This window comes from Taudactylus pleione, unplaced genomic scaffold (assembly GCF_031769625.1).
Source record: "Taudactylus pleione unplaced genomic scaffold, aTauple2 ptg000548l, whole genome shotgun sequence".
Classification (NCBI taxonomy): domain Eukaryota; kingdom Metazoa; phylum Chordata; class Amphibia; order Anura; family Myobatrachidae; genus Taudactylus; species Taudactylus pleione.
The window spans coordinates 1,350,203-1,368,482 of record NW_028284950.1 but is presented as its reverse complement, the minus strand read 5'-3'; the positions used below and the strand labels follow the sequence as shown (position 1 = coordinate 1,368,482).

Below are 18,280 nucleotides of genomic sequence, written 5' to 3'. Positions count from 1 at the left end.
TAGTATGCCCCCCATTAGCAGGCACCCCCAGTAGTATGCCCCCCATAAGCAGACCCCCAGTAGTATGCCCCCCATTAGCAGGCCTCCCTAGTAGTATGCCCCCCATTAGCAGGCCCCCGCAGTAGTATGCCCCCCATAAGCAGGCCCCCAGTAGTATGCCCCCCTCAGTAGTATGCCCCCCATTAGCAGGCCCCCAGTAGTATGCCCTCCATTAGAAGGCCCCTCCATTAGTAGGCCCCCCATACACACATAAATAAATAAAAAAAAAAAACTTACCTGTATCCCCGCTCCAGCCGCCGAACCGCTCTGCTGCCATGCGACGAGGAGGGAGCCGGAAGACGGAGCTCCTGAGTGAGCTCCAGCCGGCTCCCTCCGTGCAGCAGCCAATGAGAGTCTGTGTGACTCTCATTGGCTGCTGTAACAAACACACAGCTGCCGCTGGCGGCTGTGTGTTTGTTCTGTGTAGGGCAGACCGCTATCACAGCGTTCTGCCCTACACTGAAGGAGCCCTGATCTCGGATTTTCTAGCGAGAATCCGTCATCAGGCGGCCGCCGTTCGGCCCTGAACGGGGATCCGAGTCAGGCGGGGAACACCCGAACACGGTTCGGGTGGACACGGATCCCCTATGTTTGGAGCCGTTCGGATTCCACAGAATCCGAACCGCTCATCTCTACGTCTAACACCCGTTTCCGGCAGCATGATGTAGATGAAAGATGTCTCGATCAGATAGTGGCGTCCCTCCCCGCAGTGACACCCGGCGTGGCGCGGCTGCCTAAAAGAGGGTGTGGCCTCGTATAAGAGGGCGTGGGCTCGGGGGAAGGGGTCTGGTCTCCGGAAGGGGGCGTAGCCTCGTGGCGCGTACCCCGTCTCGTGGTTATCACTAGGGTGGTGGGAGGTGCCGGAGGTGTGGGCAGTGCCGTTTCCCTCATTGTGACAGGAGCCGAGCGCTGCACTTAATGCTACATTGCAGCACCCGGCTCCTGTCACTGAGGGGGAGCCTGCTCCTTGGTGTCATCCCCCTTGGTGAGTGACACCTGGGTGCGTCCCACACCCCCCTTGTGACGCCATTGCGATCAGAGACATCCTTCATGTTTATGGTAGGCTGATCCAGTGGCGCCCTCTAGTGGCCGGCGTCCCTAGGTAGCTGCCTAATGGTAGTGCCGGCCCTGAATCTATCGATCTATCTAATTATATATATATATATATATATATATATATATATATAGACACACACATAGGTTGAGTCTCCCATATCCAAAATGCTTGGGACCAGCGGTATTTTGGATATCGGAATATTCCGTATTTTGGAATATTTGCATAAAATAATGAAATATCTTCGGAATGGGACCTGAATCTAAACACAGAATGCATTTATGTTTCATATACACACCGTCTGAAGGTTATTTTATTCTATATTTTTAATAAATTGTGCTTTAAACAAAGTTTGTGTACATTGAACCATCAGAAAGCAAAGGTTTCACTTTCACAGTCATGCCAAAAATATTCCCTATTTCGGAATATTTGGATATGGGAGACACAACCTGTATATATATATATATATATATATATATATATATATATATATATATATTTATACAGTGGTGGCCAAAATTGCGGCCACTTTTTGAAATTTGAATGTTTTTCAACTTCGAATGCTTATAAAAACTGTTACACTTCATGCAGTGCAATGATTTATATGTCAAATGAAAGGAAATTTAATGCTGAATTCAACACAATGAACAGAGGTCAAATATTTGCATTCCAAGGGAAGTTATGCAGTGAAAACAACACTGAATCAGGCCCTCAGTTCACTGCTAATGGCCGCAGAGCCATCTGTCCCTGACACAAATTTGTTTTATTCTCCTATCATCAATAGCTGTTGTGCACATTTTCCGGCCTTTTCCTTCTTTGTTTTGTATAGATTGTTTTTCCATATAGCGTAAACAAAACTTTCGTACTCCTGATGTTCCCACCAACTTCTCTTGCAATTGCTGCATACGAAAGACCATTTTCACATAACGCCACAATCCTGGATCTCTTCCTGGGTGACCAGTCACCACTTTGCCTGGACGATATTGTTGTAGTTATTTTTTACACCGTCAATAGCACTAAACAATACACACAAACATCCAACCGTAATTGCACTTCAATAACCAACTTTATTCTGCAAAATGAAACCGCCAAACTGACCTTTCCCACCTTTGAAAATGACCTTGCACCTACTCATAAACGACAGCTGATTGGTCCTCAGAACGACAATTCCGATTGGCTGGTAGTAGCTGTTACTACAATCCGCTTCTTGAATCTCACGCATCTGTGCTTCTTTGTCTGACTGAAAATAGCATAACTTCCCTTGTAATACAAATATTTGACCTCTGTTTATTGTGTTGTATTCAGCATTAAATTTCCTTTCATTTGATACATGAACCATTGCACTGCGTGAAGTGAAACAGTTTTTATAAGCATTCAAAGTTGAAAAACATTCTAATTTCAAAATGTGTCCGCAATTTTGGCCGTGTGTGTGTGTGTGTGTGTGTGTGTATATATATATATATATATATATATATATATATATAATGTTTACAGTGCTATTTTTCTAGAAAATAGGTTCAGGCTCTCCTGGGAGGGACAAAGGTGGGCGGAGCTGTGAATAATGTGGGTGGAGCTACAGCAGAGGTGGCCCATCAATCGGTGCATTAAGCTGAAAAATATGCATGAAATAACTGGTGTGAAATATGTCCCCCATGCTCTCTATGGCTTCCATGCATCTGGCTGCCATGTTAGGGGGGTAATGGATATCAAAGGAAGCAGGCAGCATCTGAGTGACAACCTTTATGTGCAGTGGACTTCTTTGATTAATGCACAAAATGTCTGCAATATCAGCTCTCCCTCCCATGACATCCAATTACGACACCATCTTAAGAACGTGCATGATATGTGCATGCTATATAAGTAACGTCATAAACAGTATTGGGAAGGTAACAGCCCCAGCAGAGCGGCAGTGGAGTACGCTATACCATATATGAGAAAGGTTACATTTTGTGGTTAAGTGATCCTTTAACTACTCTGCTCCAATAGACTCAGATATGAGCAGCATAGATAGGGAGACCTGCCTCACATTCTGGGAGGTGATAATGATGGTCAGGATAACAAATCAGGAATTCAGAATACTTGGGACTGTGTAATTAGATCCTCGATCAGCCCTGGCCTGGTGATTAAACACAGGGAGACGGGGGCATACAGAATAGTCCTCTCACCCTGCCAGGGAAGCCAGGAGGGGGATCTCGCTGTTCACTTCCCTGCGCTATTAGAGAGGAGGCTTGGGCAACCTAGTGCTCTCCAGATATTGGGGCACTACAGGTCCCATCACAATCTGATTGCCAATGCTGGCACCTCCACACCAGCTGGGGACGCTGACTGACCCTGGGCTGTGGAGACACTTACACTACTTGGGAGGTGACTCAGTACAACATTTTCCTCCTCCTCACTGGCCACATCGCTGTGCTGTCAGCTATGTCTCGGTCGGCCCTCATTGCGATGACAGATCCTCCGCGGGCCACTCTGGTTGTTATGACAGGTACCGATGGGCTGCCTGTAATGCAAGTTTATCACTACCGGGGGCGGGGCCACCTCATTTCAGCTCGTCACCGGTATGTCCTCAGCTTTCCCAAACATCCCATGCCACCAAACCGGGCAGCTTGCCATTAGTTCCCCCAGCTCAAGCAGCGCTTACCATGCTGCCTACAGGAAAAAGAAAGCTTACAGTGCGGTTCCAGAACGTCGTTCTGGATGGCGTCATTTTGCACATGAACTTCTGGAACGGCATTCTGGAGAGTTCCAGCAGAAATATAGCATATACATACATACATATATATATATATATATATATATATATATATACACATACATACATACATACATACATACATACACACACACACACACACAGATATACAGGCCCGCCAAGAGGGAGGCGCAGCCACGCCCCCTTAGAAAAAAATTAATAAATTTCAGCGCCGTGTAGCGGCGATGCGCGCTGGCGTGGTGGGCGTTCTGAGCCCCCTCAGCCGGGCGCAAAGCCAGGGGGGGCACAATCAGTGTAATCGCTCCCCCTCCACAGGCATAGGAGACTGCTGTGGCTGCTGCTCAGCAGCCATGAGCAGTCTCCCACTGCAGCTCAGCACACGCTTTGTGCTGGGCTGCTGTGAGGGAGGAGGGGGGGGGGGCGTTGGACCCAGGCCCCCGCCGTGCCCCTCAGGAAGCCCGGGCCATTTGTCCCCGCCCCCCCCCCCCCCTCTCGGTGCCCCTGTATGTGTATATATATATATATATATATATATTTATTTACTATTTACCAAACTCCTGGAACCCATAGCAACTATTATGGTACTTGTATACTTTACGGACTCATTGCAGAGAGAACCCAATGAATGTTTTAAATGGTACTTGTGTACCGAAAGTTGTCCCCACCCAAAGAAGAAAGTTGTCCCCTCGCGGGCTCGGTGGCTTGCTACGCTCGCCGCAAGGTTACATTCCCCCTCTATGCCCACTTGGATGGTAGGGAATGACGCTGGACACTAGCTGATGACGCCAGGGTCCTCTCTCCGTGAAGGGGATTTAGACATTACCATGACTGATAATAATAATGAGTGTAGGACACCTGGGTTCTCTCTGCAATGAGTCCGTAAAGTACACATGTACCCTTATTATTATCTATATATTAATAGCAAAAGGACGACTTTTATGCCTGACATATTTCTATGATGCCGTTGTCTGAGCAGGGCACTTCATATACCAAATGAAAGGTTTTGGTCCGTAAGTGCAGCATACAGCTGTACTTACTCGTGCCGTGATGGGACTCACACCTAATTGGATTGAGCCCACAGAGTATGTAGCTCTCCCAGCACACGTGCCCCCAATTATTGTGACTCATATTTTCTATCTGTGGCTGCACGATCCTGCCTGAGACACAGTGAAAATTCTGCAGCCATAGTGGTAGATGCACTGAGCCTTTCAAGAGAGATAAAGTGGAGAGAGTTAAAGTACCAACCAAGCAGCTGCTGTCAGTTTACAGGCTGTGTTTTAATAATGACAGTTAAAAACTGATTGGTTGGTACTTTATCTCTCTCCACTTTATCTCTCTCAAAGGCTTAGTACATCTACCCCTATGTATTTTGTTATGCATACATACTCCTATCTGTCCCCCAGACACATATTTCTACTACTATTTATTATTCAGCTGCACTCACAATTTATGGAACCTTTTAATGGTTTACACTTTACAGTCAGCGGTTCATAACCTCAACCATAAAGTTTTCCCAACAGGTCATGTTTTAAAGATTTCTGTCTGTGGAAGCAGGAGGGATAATGACTGACCTAGCAAAATACATTAGCTCACCTGTCCATGATTAAAGACATCCACAAAACATGACCAGTTGGTGGTACTTTAGCACTGGAGTTGATCACCCCTGGTTTAATTACAATATGTTCTGTGACAGAAGTGTACTAGCCGACAAAAGAGAGAGTCACTTTTTAATGATGGCTGTGAAATCCCTCGGGAAAATCTCCCGACATATGGGATAAGGGTACCAGGACTTTGAACATGCACACGAAAAGAAGGCATAGCCACGTGCCACACCTCCATTGCACATAACATTGGGCCGGTTGGCTTTGTGTCACACCCCAGTACATATTACCAGGGCCAGTGCTAGGGTGTTCAAACTATAAATTTGCGCCCTCCCACCCCTTTTCAAATGACCCCACAAAGTAGCACAAACTTACTCACATTACACTGCACATAGTGCCCCTGATTCACATTACACCACACAGTAGTGTCACTTATTCACATTACGACACACAGTAGTGCCCCTTATACATAATGCCCACAATAGTGCCCCTCACACACAATGCCCACAGTGCTGCCACAATAGTAGTACCCCATACACGCAATGCCCACAGTAGTGTCCCATACACACAATGCCCACAGTAGTAGTGGCCCTTACATGCAATGCCCACAGTAATAGTGCCCTTACATGCAATGCCCACAGGAATAGGGTCCCTTATGCAATGTCCACAGGAATAGTGTCCCTTATGCAATGCCCACAGTAGTAGTGCGCCCCTATACAATGCCCACAGTAGTAGTGGCCCCTATAAAATGCCCACAGTAGTAGTTGCTGCAGCAGTGCCCCTATAGTAATGCCCCCTGCAACAGTGCCCCTATTGATTTGTAATACACTCTGTAGTAGTGCCCCCTGCAGCAGTACCCCTATAGTATAGTAATGCTCCCTTCAGCAGTGCCCCTATAGTAATGCCCCCATAGTAATGCCCCCTGCAGCAGTGGCCCCTATAAAATGCCCACAGTAGTAGTCGCTGCAGCAGTGCCCCTATAGTAATGCCCCCTGCAGCAGTGCCCCTATTGTAATACCCACTGTAGTAGTGCCCCCTGCAGCAGTACCCCTATAGTAATGCCTCCTGCAGCAGTACCCCTATAGTATACAATGCTCCCTTCAGCAGTGCCCCTATAGTAATGCCCCCTTCAGCAGTGCCCCTATAGTAATGCCCCCATAGTAATGCTCCCTGTAGTGCCGCTTACACAGGAATAAACAAACAAACAATTCTTACCTTAAACCCCGCTCCTGTGTCCTACGCCATCCGGTCCGCCAGGCTGCTCCTCGGAACTATGACGTCTCTCCCATAGTGCCCATGGGGAAGTTGGAAGCTGGAGTTTAGGAGAGAACTTGAGCCTCTGGCTACCGCTGCGCTGCAGGGAAGGAGTCGGGCGCCAGCTGATAATAAAATCCCAGTGGGCGTCCAGCAAATGGAACCTCCCTGTGCCGCCGGGTGCAGCGACGCTGTTGGATGCAGGGGCTATGGGCCCCTGATCCGGCACCCGGTGCACGCGCAGCTCCAACCCCCCCTAGTTGCCCTGCCTATACAATGTCCACAGCAGTAGTGCCCCTTATACAATATCACAGTAGTAGTGCCCCCAATACAATGCCAGCAGTAGTAGTGCCCCTTACACATAAGGATACACAAACACAACACTGTACTTACATGAATACCCGCTCCTATGCCCACCACCATCCTATAGCTCCTTGTGCTCGGGACTGTGGGAGACACATAATGACGTCTCTCCCTACACCCACTGCTGGAGCCAAAAGGTCGGAGCTCAGGAGTGAGCACGAGCCTCTGGCTGCAGGGAGGAATCTGCTGGGCGCCTGCTGGTAACAAAATCTCAGTGGGCCCCCTGCAAATGGAAAAAGCGTTTGTGTCGCTTCTCCAGCCTGGCGCCTCCCTGCTGTGCATGGCCAGCTGAGTGTATTACGGCGGCTGTGCATTTCATACTGGGAGCGTGACCAGTGCTTTCCAAGCTGTCCCCAGCAGTACAATGATTTGCAGAGGAACAGTGAGAGATTACTCTCAACCTTCCCCCCCTTTCTGCAGGGGACTGAGGCTTGCAGGAGGGATGGGGGGACAGTGCCGAAACGCGGGACTGTCCTACCAAAATCGGGACAGTTGAGAAGTGTGCTTTCGGAACGGTTTGGTGAAGGCACTTTGCGACAAATAACATCACTATATTTCTCTCACACTCCATAGATGTGTCTAGTAAAATTTGTGTTGTTTGGCTACGGTAATATGTGCGCGGCACATTGCCAAGAACTGAATCTCCCTTCAAGATACCCTAAAGATGGTATAAGGTCACATGGTCAACAGGCACCATGTCGACATGTGAATTGTCAAAATTTTCAGAATACCAAGGGTTAGGCATTGCCGGGTGGGTAAGGGTTAGGCTGCAAGGAGCGGGGGATTAGGGTTAGGCACTAGGGGGTGTGTTAGGGATAAGGGATAGTAGTAAAATACTCAAGGACCGCCTCTCCATAAGACGTATCCTGAAGTGCTGGTCACATGGCCACTGGAACTCGGAAGATGGAGCTGGACACGTAGCTACTGCCATTACCAGGTAAGTGACCGCTGGGCCACCAGGGACTTTAGGTCAAGATTCTATCATGTCGACATGTCATCCATGTAGACATGATGAATTGACATTTCGACCATGTCAACATTCATGAGAACTGACAATCTGATACCAGCAACTAAATGAATTAGATCTTTTTCCTTTATCAGCATAATACAGCTTGTTGGAGCTTGTTGATTTATCTTCAAGTCAGCAAGGTTTCATATAGGCTCCCTTTGTTTTGGGTTTTACATTTTGATATTTCAATTAAATAGATTTATATACACATATATTATTATACTTCCTCTGGTGAATTTGAACATATGGTAGAAAAGAGTCCTGCTGGCTGAGCTGCTATTACTATTCCATTCACAGTGGTGTAAAATGATTAATTGGTCATCTTCTAACATTACGACTCCTCCAAAAATGTGCCCCCACATTATAGCGCTTCACACAAACAAGCTACAGCATCACATCCCAATTCTCTGCCAGCCCAGTCTGGATCAGTCCAGTACAGCAAAACTTGGACAGAATCCCCATTACTTCACGGAGACTGAACATCAGAGGGTGAGACTGTATTTTCATTAGAGCCCCACAACTGCAGAAATGGCCAAATACAGTAACAGTCGCAACCAAATACCTAATAACGACCTATGCTAGCTGTAAAATCTATATTCATATAGCATGTAATGAGACAGAACCCGAGAAGTAGTTATAAAATATTATTATACTCCAGAAGTAGTTATAAAATGTTATTATTGGAGATAAAAATATTTTATAACTACTTCTCGGGTTCTGTCTCATTACATGCTATATGAATATCCAAATGAGATCATTGTTTTTCGATCAGTGTTAAGTGTATGTATTTGCATATGTTTGTTTTTAATTTGTTGTGTGACTATAGCAACGTGTCGCAGGTCTGACTTCACTTTTTTTGGCGCTGGATATCCGGCTTAGTTTTCCGTGGTGTTGGTGGAAGCTATAAGGTTAGCACACTGTTAACTGTATTTTATACCCTGAAGACTATGCATTGAAGGAGCATCGAAACGTTGGCATCAAACCTGCGTCTGTGAACTTTCTTATACACCTGCCATCGCACATATATACATACATATATATATATATATAATGAAAGGAGTGCGCTCCATGGTGCAGATAAACACTTTTTTAATGTCACACAATATTGCTAAAAACACACGTCAGCAGTATAGTGCTGCTAGTACCTTATTAAAAACAGTGTGGGCTGGTTACCACGTGGTATGTTTAAAATACTCCACCGGACTACACTCCAGACACCGTCCCAGGGATCAGTCAGGCTCACACACCCCGCCGCTGGACACTGGCAACAGGCCGCTGCTGTTCGGACCGCGTCAGTCCTGGACATGCTGTGAGGAGAGCCATTACGTGGTAACCAGCCCACACTGTTTTTAATAAGGTACTAGCAGCACTATACCGATGACGTGTGTTTTTAGCAATATTGTGTGACATCAAAAAAGTGTTTATCTGCACCATGGAGCGCACTCCTTTCATTATATATTGATAGATTTGTGGACCTGGATTCCGGCCTTTTTTAAAGGAGAGCTGCTGTCCTTGAATAAGAGAACCAGGGCCTGGTGTTTAAAAAGAAATTCTAATACTGAAACCATATTAGTGTAATTGCTGGACTCAAATGAGACTTATTGGTCATCATACAGTGCATGTTTTAATATGCGCAACCACTGAGACACATATATATATGTGTGTGTGTGTGTGTGTGTGTGTGTGTGTGTGTGTGTGTGTGTGTGTGTGTGTAAACCAGAGGGTGCTATACAGAAAAAATATTAAAATATAAGAGTGATAAAATCATATGATAAGATCAGTAGGTCGACTTTATTGTGTCTACAAGTCCTTTCCACTAGGTTACCTCAAGATGTGAAATTGTGGAGACTGATATATCCAGGATGAAAATAATCTCTCACCAAAGGTCACACGACAAGAAAAATGCCCAATGGATGATCAGTAAATAATTGTCATTTTCTTTTATTTTTGATTAAAAAAAACAGTACATATTTTATAAAAATTGCTTACAACATATAGAAGGTGACAAAGTATCCACAATCACTATACAGTTGAGGTGATGATATAATCCTGACACCACCCTTACGGGTGTGAGCTCGATAGGCAAGATCCTCACGCTTAGTGTATGGACACAGCACCAGAAAGCCTGCGCGTTTCGTCCATAAATGGACTTCTTCAGGGGTAAGAAATCTTTAAAAAAAACAGGGTGACTTGAACAAAGGTATCCAAAGGAATTCATACATAGACTTTACCAGATAGATAGACATACAGTATAGAAGAACAATACAAAATACACACCAAGAATTATAATGCAATGTCGTGATTGATGTACTGGAAATCGTTCCTAGATCATTCATAACAATAGGAAAAAATTAAATGATTGCATGATCTAAAGAAGAATGAAGTTGCTTCGCTACCCAGCGTGAACACTTTTTCCTGTACCCCAGTTGCTCATGAACGATGTTGTGCACAGGACCCAATGAGATGTTCATTTTGTCAGCAATATCATTAACTCAAATGCATCTGTCTTCTTGAATCAGACCTTCAATGCATACAAATTGTCATCTGTGGTGGGCGTGCCTGTTTCTGTGATATGACGTTATCACCATACTCAACAACTTGGCGATAACTTTCAGCTGCTGATGTGCCCTTTAGATTTAAAAATCTGATCACATTACACACCTCAATGTTTGACCATGTTTCCACTAGCCCCTCCATCTTACACCCGATGGTGGGACAGTATGACTTATATGAGACGCAGTCTAATGGCCATGATGGGAAGCAGTGGTCTACCTGCTCTAGCCTGTCGGGAAATTAGAATGAAATAGAGAACTTTACACACGTGAGAGGTCTTGTTACCTTACTCATTGGACCACGGTATTGTATATATACGAGGGTTGTCCAAAAAGTAATGCCTAAATGCTCATAACTCTAAAATAATATGCAACATTTGTTTGAAACTTTGTCAGTTTGTAGTTTAATATGTCTGCTAGCTATATATGTATTTTTGTTTAGGTAGTCCAAGAAATGCTATGGAATCCAATATGAAACAAAGAGCCATCTTTGAATTTCTGGAAAAAAAAGGCTGCAGTGCTACAGAAATCCACAGAAGACTGAAAAAAAGTGTATGGTGAGCATACAATTGACTATAGCAATGTCAGAAGGTGGATGAAGTTTTTTCAATCGGGAGAATCGTCCATGTGCGACAAACCTCGTGGTGGCAGACCATCAACTGCAGTGACAGCAGAGAACCAACACAAAGTCGATGCCATGATTTAGAAAGACCGTCGTGTGACCATCAGACCATCATAGATATCAGTGATGAACTTGAATGTAGCCATGGCACTGTAGAAACACTAATCAATGATTTGGGATATCGTAAAGTGTGTGCTAAATGGGTTCCAAAGCATTTAACCAGGGGTCATAAGGCCCAGAGGGTGGAAGTGGCAATGACCTTTTGACCAACTTTGAAGCCAACCCTGAGACGTTTCTGGAAAATGTCATTACAGGAGATGAGACCTGGGTATTCCTTTATGACCCAGGAGCAAAGGCCCAATCAAAACAATGGAGACACCCAAGTTCACATAGGCCAAAAAAGTTTAAATCACAGCGATCTGTAAATAAAGTTATGGCCACATTCTTCTGAGATTGCCGAGGTGTTATTCTCATCGATTACTTGGAAACAAACCAATCAATCAACAGTGATCGATACATTATTACACTTAAGAAGCTGAAAGAGGCCATCCGCAAAAAAGGTTAACAATTCCACTGTCAAATGTCATCTTACACCACGACAATGCCAGACCTCACACTTCGATGGCAACATCTGCGGTCATTGCCAAAATGGGGTGGGCAATAATGCCACATCCATCATAGAGTCCTGATTTGGTCCCTTTTGACTTTCATCTGTTTGGTCCTCTCAAATACTGTCTCTGAGAGGGTCAACATTTTGAAGACAGAGTTTGTTAAAATCGTCATATGTTCCTGGGTCAAACACCAACCACTGGAATTTTTCAAAAGTGGATTCACATCTTGGGTTCAGAGGTGGAGAAAATGTTTGAGGACAGATGGTGAATATTTTGAGTAGAGTCATTCTGTTACTAAGACTTCAAAGTATTTTACTGCAAATTTTCAAACCTGTATCTATAAAAAAATGTAAGTTGCAAGCACTTAGGCATTACTTTGTGAACAACCCTCGTATATTATATTATATTATAATATATATATATATATATATTACAAGAAACTCGAGTCAGGTGGTACAGGAAGGCTCAGGCTGTCACTCAATTGGATGCTGCAGTCAGCTGATCGGGTCTTGTCATCACAGGACTTTAGCACAGGCTTTGATGTGGTCTGAGGCCTAGCAGGCTGGGAAATACTGCATCCTGTATGACCTGGATGTGACAGAGAGTGCTGGCAGAATAGGTTCTGCCAGTCAGATGGTGAAGTGCTGCATAACTCAAGAGTTCCAAATTGATGAAAAACCATACGGTGTATGAATTCGTATGTACCTGTGGGAAAACACTGAAATAAGCCTATTTATTCTTTTATTTGGTACGGGTCCACTTATCAGTTTATTGTACACACATTGGTGGCATTTGCACTTTATTGCACTAGGAGGCGCCTTTGTCGTTTGTTGTATTACAGATAGGAGGAGGTGGTGTGGATCCAGACAAGGAGCTTTTTGCCGTCCTTCACATGGATTCTCCTATGCACTTTTTATGAGACATTATTGGAATTGAATTCCCATGGACTGATTTGGACTTTTTTTTTCTATATTGTATACACTTTTTTAGCACCAAGTTATTTTTTTAATATATATATATATATATATATATATATATATATATATATTATATTTTATATATATTTATTATATTACATGATGTGTCTGGCTTCACCCGGGTGGACCTTAGATGTTTACTGTTTCCATTTCCATCTCACAACTACAGTAACACCTTAACACTTCACCTCTATAGTAATGCATCCCCTCCCTCACTGCTATAGTAACACATTATCCTCTCTCATCTGTGTACTAACACATTCCACTTCCTCGCCTCTGCAGGTGCTCACCTCTGTATTAACACATTTACCTCCCTCGCCCGTGTTGTAACACATTCCCGTAGTAACGCATTTTACATTCCTCTCCCTCACCTCTATAGTAACACATTACCCTCTCACTACTGTTGTAACACATCTTCCTCTCTTACCTCTAGTAACACATTACCCTCCCTCACCTGTGGCTATTGAGGAATCTATGAAAACACATTTTACCTCTTTGCAGTGCTGTCTCTTCATAAGTCATGTCAGGATCACACAGCTAGTGGCTACTCCAGAGATGGGGCTCCAGCACAGCTCAGTATTCAAATACAGGAGCCATACCAACTGCCAGTGATGTTTGGCAGCAGTTGGGGGTGACAGTTGGTGTGGCTCCCCTATTTGAATATGGAGCTGTGCTGGAGCCACGATGAGTCAAGCAGGACATTGCACAGGGAAAGGAATGTTGCCCTTTTCACTTCCTTTAGGAGTTGAATTTCGAAAAAACCCTGCTTAGTGGGTGCCTATGTCATGGAAGAAATATACTCCTCAAATTTCATGCTTCTAGGTCCAGGGCTTTGGGCTGGGCATTGATCAGTCAGTCAATCAGAACATTTGTTTCAGATATAATTCCTTTGTAAGGGATACAAAAAAATGAATACCTACACCCCAGAAAACAACATCCATGCCAATGGCTTCCTGGATGTCCATGGTCTGATATCACTTCTGGAACTGACATCACTGTGGGACTGCCCTGAAGCTAGTCACGCTGAACTGTGTAGGTTGCCATGGTGAATGTAAACAAGTGACTGAAATAACCACCACCAAAACTGTAAATAATAAAAAGATTGTAAAAATTGTGTTGGACACTGATGTCTATAAATAAAACTATGAGATTATGTAATATCAATCTGCATATAAATACAGAGCATTGTATAAAACTAACGCATAAGAACATGATCATCATAAAAAAATAGTCCACATCCAATAGCAATATCAACAGAGCAGGCATCATGGGAACATACATAGAACAAAATAAAGTCCCTGGTAGGCGTCTGTCTGTTTGTTCGGGCTAATCTCAAGAACAGTCGTGGATTTTGATGCGGTTTTCATTATTCTATACAGCATTTGTCAAGGAAGGTTTAGGTGTATGAAACATTAATGTATGATAAAAGGAAGCCGAGCAGTGAGAATTTTAGTGAAGCAAGTCAATGGAAAAACGTACGTCCGAGCGCCTTCTTGGCTCACACTGTCTAAACTGTTAAAGATATAGCACGATGGACTTTATTTTATACCATGTAGAGAGTGATACATATTATTCGGTTTGTCCCAAAAAATTTATGTGTTCCCTGTTTACTGATACAAAATTTCAGTTTTTCACTTTTGTTACCGTTCCTATTTTATTTATGTGAAAAACGATTCTTTAATTTCAAACGAGTCCAATTCCCGGTTGTGGCTTGCTGGCACTTATGGTTCTACAAGTTCCGCAGGGCAGGCTTCCTTGGACCTGTAGTCCTACTGTAAAGAACATTATTATTTCTATCTTTAACCCATTACCCCCACACCCACTTCCATCAAGGGGTAAAGGGCTTTCAGCCCAGGGCTGGTTGATCCTCAGGAGGGAAGACCCGATTTTATTTTTCAGGTCCCTAATTCTTGATTGCCAGCCCTGGGCTGACCTGTTGGTGAATGCTTTGGCAGGGGCACCCCACACTGTGTGTCTTCCTGCTATGGAATTGCCACCCTCGATTCAGCCCAGTCCTTGTTATAGCAAAATAGGGGGAACCCCCATAACCCCCCACCCCCGGAATTTTCTGTTCCAGAACGGGCTCAGAGGTGCAGGGCAGATTATGCTTTTTTTCGGGGGGTGACCCCACGCTATTTTATTCTTCATTTGTAACCCTTTTACACCTATAACAGAGAAGCACTGCACAGATGACACTAATCTGTACAGTGCTTCAGCAGAACACGCAGCTCACAGGCACTTCTATTGATTTATTCCATTATGCTCCATGTTCTATCATGTTTTTAAACATGATTCTTAGTAAATCTGTGAGTTGTGTTTCTGTCTGTAGAAAGAACTTGCGTGTTAGTTCGATGGTCTATTGACTTATATTTGCATGTTTTGCCATCTATTGCAATCTATTTCAGTATAGAATTGTGTTTTTGCACACGTATTTGCCTTAGTAAATCTCTGAGTTTAAAAACAGGGAAAACTGCAAGGGAATACAATCTCAGCCTGAAGCGATTTTTAAGGTGCGTACACACTAGACATCGTGTGTATGCAGGAATGTGACTAGCGACACCCCTGCATACTTGCCAACTCTCCCACATTGTCAGGGAGACTCCCTGATATAGTAGCAATCTCACTGATTGCACCTTACCCCCATTATGATGCTGTTTATATATATACACATATACACACACACACACACACACACACACACACACACACACACACATAAAATGGGATCATTAGGGGTACATTTACTAAGGTGGGAGTTCTATTAAGAAGTGATGTTGCCCATAGCAACCAGTCAAATTCCAGGTATTATCTTCTAGAAGGTGCTAGATAAATGAGAAGTAGAATCTGATTGGTTGCTATGGGCAACATCACTTCTTAAATAAAACTCCCATTTTAGTAAATTTTCCCCTTAGTATAATTTCCCTGCATTGGGTATATGGCACAATGATCCCTATGGCTACATGCATTTTCTGAAAGTATCAGTGTGTTTTCATCAACAAACAGATCTTACTTACTGCTTCAGGGCTCATTTACTTTTGGATGTAAGTCAGTTTTATGACACACCTCTCAGATGTAGCAGTACACATACACTTTAATGTGGGCTAACAGGTGTTACTTTCACTATTTCCCTGAAATGCTGTTTCACAAGTAGGCAAGTATACACCCCTGCTGACTGGCCGACATATCTGGCGTACACACTAGACGATCCGGTGCCCGACCGCCCAGGATGTCGGTTCCTGTTGCTTCCCATTGCATGGGGTCATCAGCCGCTTTTTCAGGTTGAGCTGTATGTAGGGCCGACCTGACTATCTATCTATCCGTACATTAACAAAGCACATACTCATATCATAACAAAAATGATTATATTATGTGAGCAAATGCCATGTAGATATAGTTATAACTACATCTCACACAGCCTTCGTACAGTGGAAAAATGAAAAGAAAAGGAGTGTGAATAATGTATGATATTTTCCTTCATTGTGAGTACATAATAGGTTCACTTTACTGGTAGGTGCTTCACAACTAGTACAATGTGAACTTAATATGGAACCTGTTATTTTACAGCATATGCTGTTGTTGTGATATAATACAAATGTGTCACTTACTACAGCCATGGCCAAAAATAATACAAATGTGTCACTTACTACAGCCATGGCCAAAAATAATACAAATGTGTCACTTACTACAGCCATGGCCAAAAGTTTTGGGAATGTCACAAGTATTGGTTTTCACAAAGTCTGCTGCTTCAGTTTTTATGATGGCAATTTGCATATACTCCAGAATGTCATGAAGAGTGATCAGATGAATTGCAAGTAATTGCAAAGTCCCTCTTTGCCATGACAATGAACTTAGGGCCCAATTCAGACCCGCTCGCCAGGAAGCGTTCGCTCGTAGCTGCCAATGGTTCGCATTGTGCGCATGCATCGCAATGTGCGTGCGCAAACCACTGCGAAAGATCGGAAAGCATTCACTCGCCCAGCATAGACAGCCCATCTGAATGAGTGACAGGAGAGACCATTTTTGGGTGGTGACAGGGGCAGACCACTAATAACGGAGAAGTGGAGGTGTGAACGCAGGCGTGTCTGAGTGTTGCAACGCCATTTCAGAGGCATACATAATTAAAAGACAGCATCTTAGTACACGTCACTTGGTGGGATTTCACATTGAAGTGATCGCAGTGCTTGCGGCAAGGTATAGTCAACCTCAAGCGCTGCGATCGCATCCGATGGTGCTCGATGTACCAATGTTTTCATGCACTTCCAGGAGACGACGTGCGTAAGTGGGCATCTTATGAATGGCTGGTGGGCGTCTGCATACACATAGTGGGCGTGCTGATGCCTTGCCATGCGATCGCCTGCCTTGCTAGGCGTGCGCTGGATTTGCATACTTATCGAGTGAGCGTATGCAGCTAGCGAGAGGGTCTGAATGAGCTCCTTAATCCCCAAAACAAAATTTCCACTGCATTTCAGCCCTGTCACAAAAGGACCAGCTGACATCATATTAGTGATACGCTCATTAACATAGATGAGTGTGTTGACGAGGACAAGGCTGGGGATCACTCTGTCATGCTGATTGGGTTAGAATAACACTGGAAGCTATAAAAGGAGGGTGGAGCTTGAAATCATTGTTCTTCCTATGTTAACCATGGTTACCTACAAGGAAACGAGTGTAGTCATCATTGCTTTGCACAAAAAGGGCTTCACAGGCAAGGATTTTGCTGCTAGTAAGATTGCACCTAAATCAACCATTTATCGGATCATCAAGAACTTCAAGGAGAGAGATTCAATAGTTGTGAAGAAGGCTTCAGGGCGCCTAAGAACATCCAGCAAGTGCCAGGACCATCTCCTAAAGTTGATTCAGCTGTGGGATCGGGGCACCACCAGTGCAGAGCTTGCTCAGGAATGGCAGCAGGCAGGTGTGAGTGCATCTTCACACACAGTGAAGTGAAGACTTTTGGAGGATGGCTTGGTGTCAAGAAGGGCACTCTCTCCAGGAAAAACATCAGGGACAGACTGATATTCTGCAAAAGGTACAGGGATTGGACTGATGAGGACTGGGGTAAAGTTATTTTCTCTGATGAATCCCTTTCAGATTGTTTGGGCTTCTGGAAAAACGCTTGTCCGGAGAAGGAAAGGTGAGCACTACAATCAGTCCTGTGTCATGCCAACAGTAAAAGCATCCTGAGACTATTCATGTGTGGGGTTGCTTCTCAGCCAAGGGAGTGGGCTTACTCACAATGTTGCCTAAGAACACATAAATAAAGAATGGTACCAAAACATCCTCCAAGAGCAACTTCTTCCAACCATCCAAGAACAGTTTGGTGATGAACAATGCCTTTTCCAGCATGATGGAGCACCTTGCCATAAGGCAGAAGTGATAACTAAGTGGCTCGGGGAACAAAACATCAAAATGTTAGGTCCATGACCAGGAAACTCTCCAGACCTTAATCCCACTGAGAACTTGTGGTCAATCTTCAAGAGGCGGG

At 44.2% G+C, this 18,280-nt stretch overlaps 1 protein-coding gene across 2 annotated transcripts in view; it reads left to right on the top strand.

Moving 5' to 3' along the window:
* MGST2 (microsomal glutathione S-transferase 2) overlaps nucleotides 1–18,280 on the top strand; it is an 80,212-nt gene that overhangs the window by 17,812 nt on the left and 44,120 nt on the right. The window contains exon 1 of one of the 2 annotated variants that reach the window (XM_088451442.1): nucleotides 9,813–9,953. The exons of the other annotated variant lie outside the window; for it this stretch is intronic. Coding sequence (XP_088307568.1) covers nucleotides 9,896–9,953 — 58 coding nt within the window. The 5' untranslated portion in view covers nucleotides 9,813–9,895. Of the gene's footprint in view, nucleotides 1–9,812; nucleotides 9,954–18,280 lie in introns of those variants that run through there. 2 annotated transcript variants of the gene reach the window in all.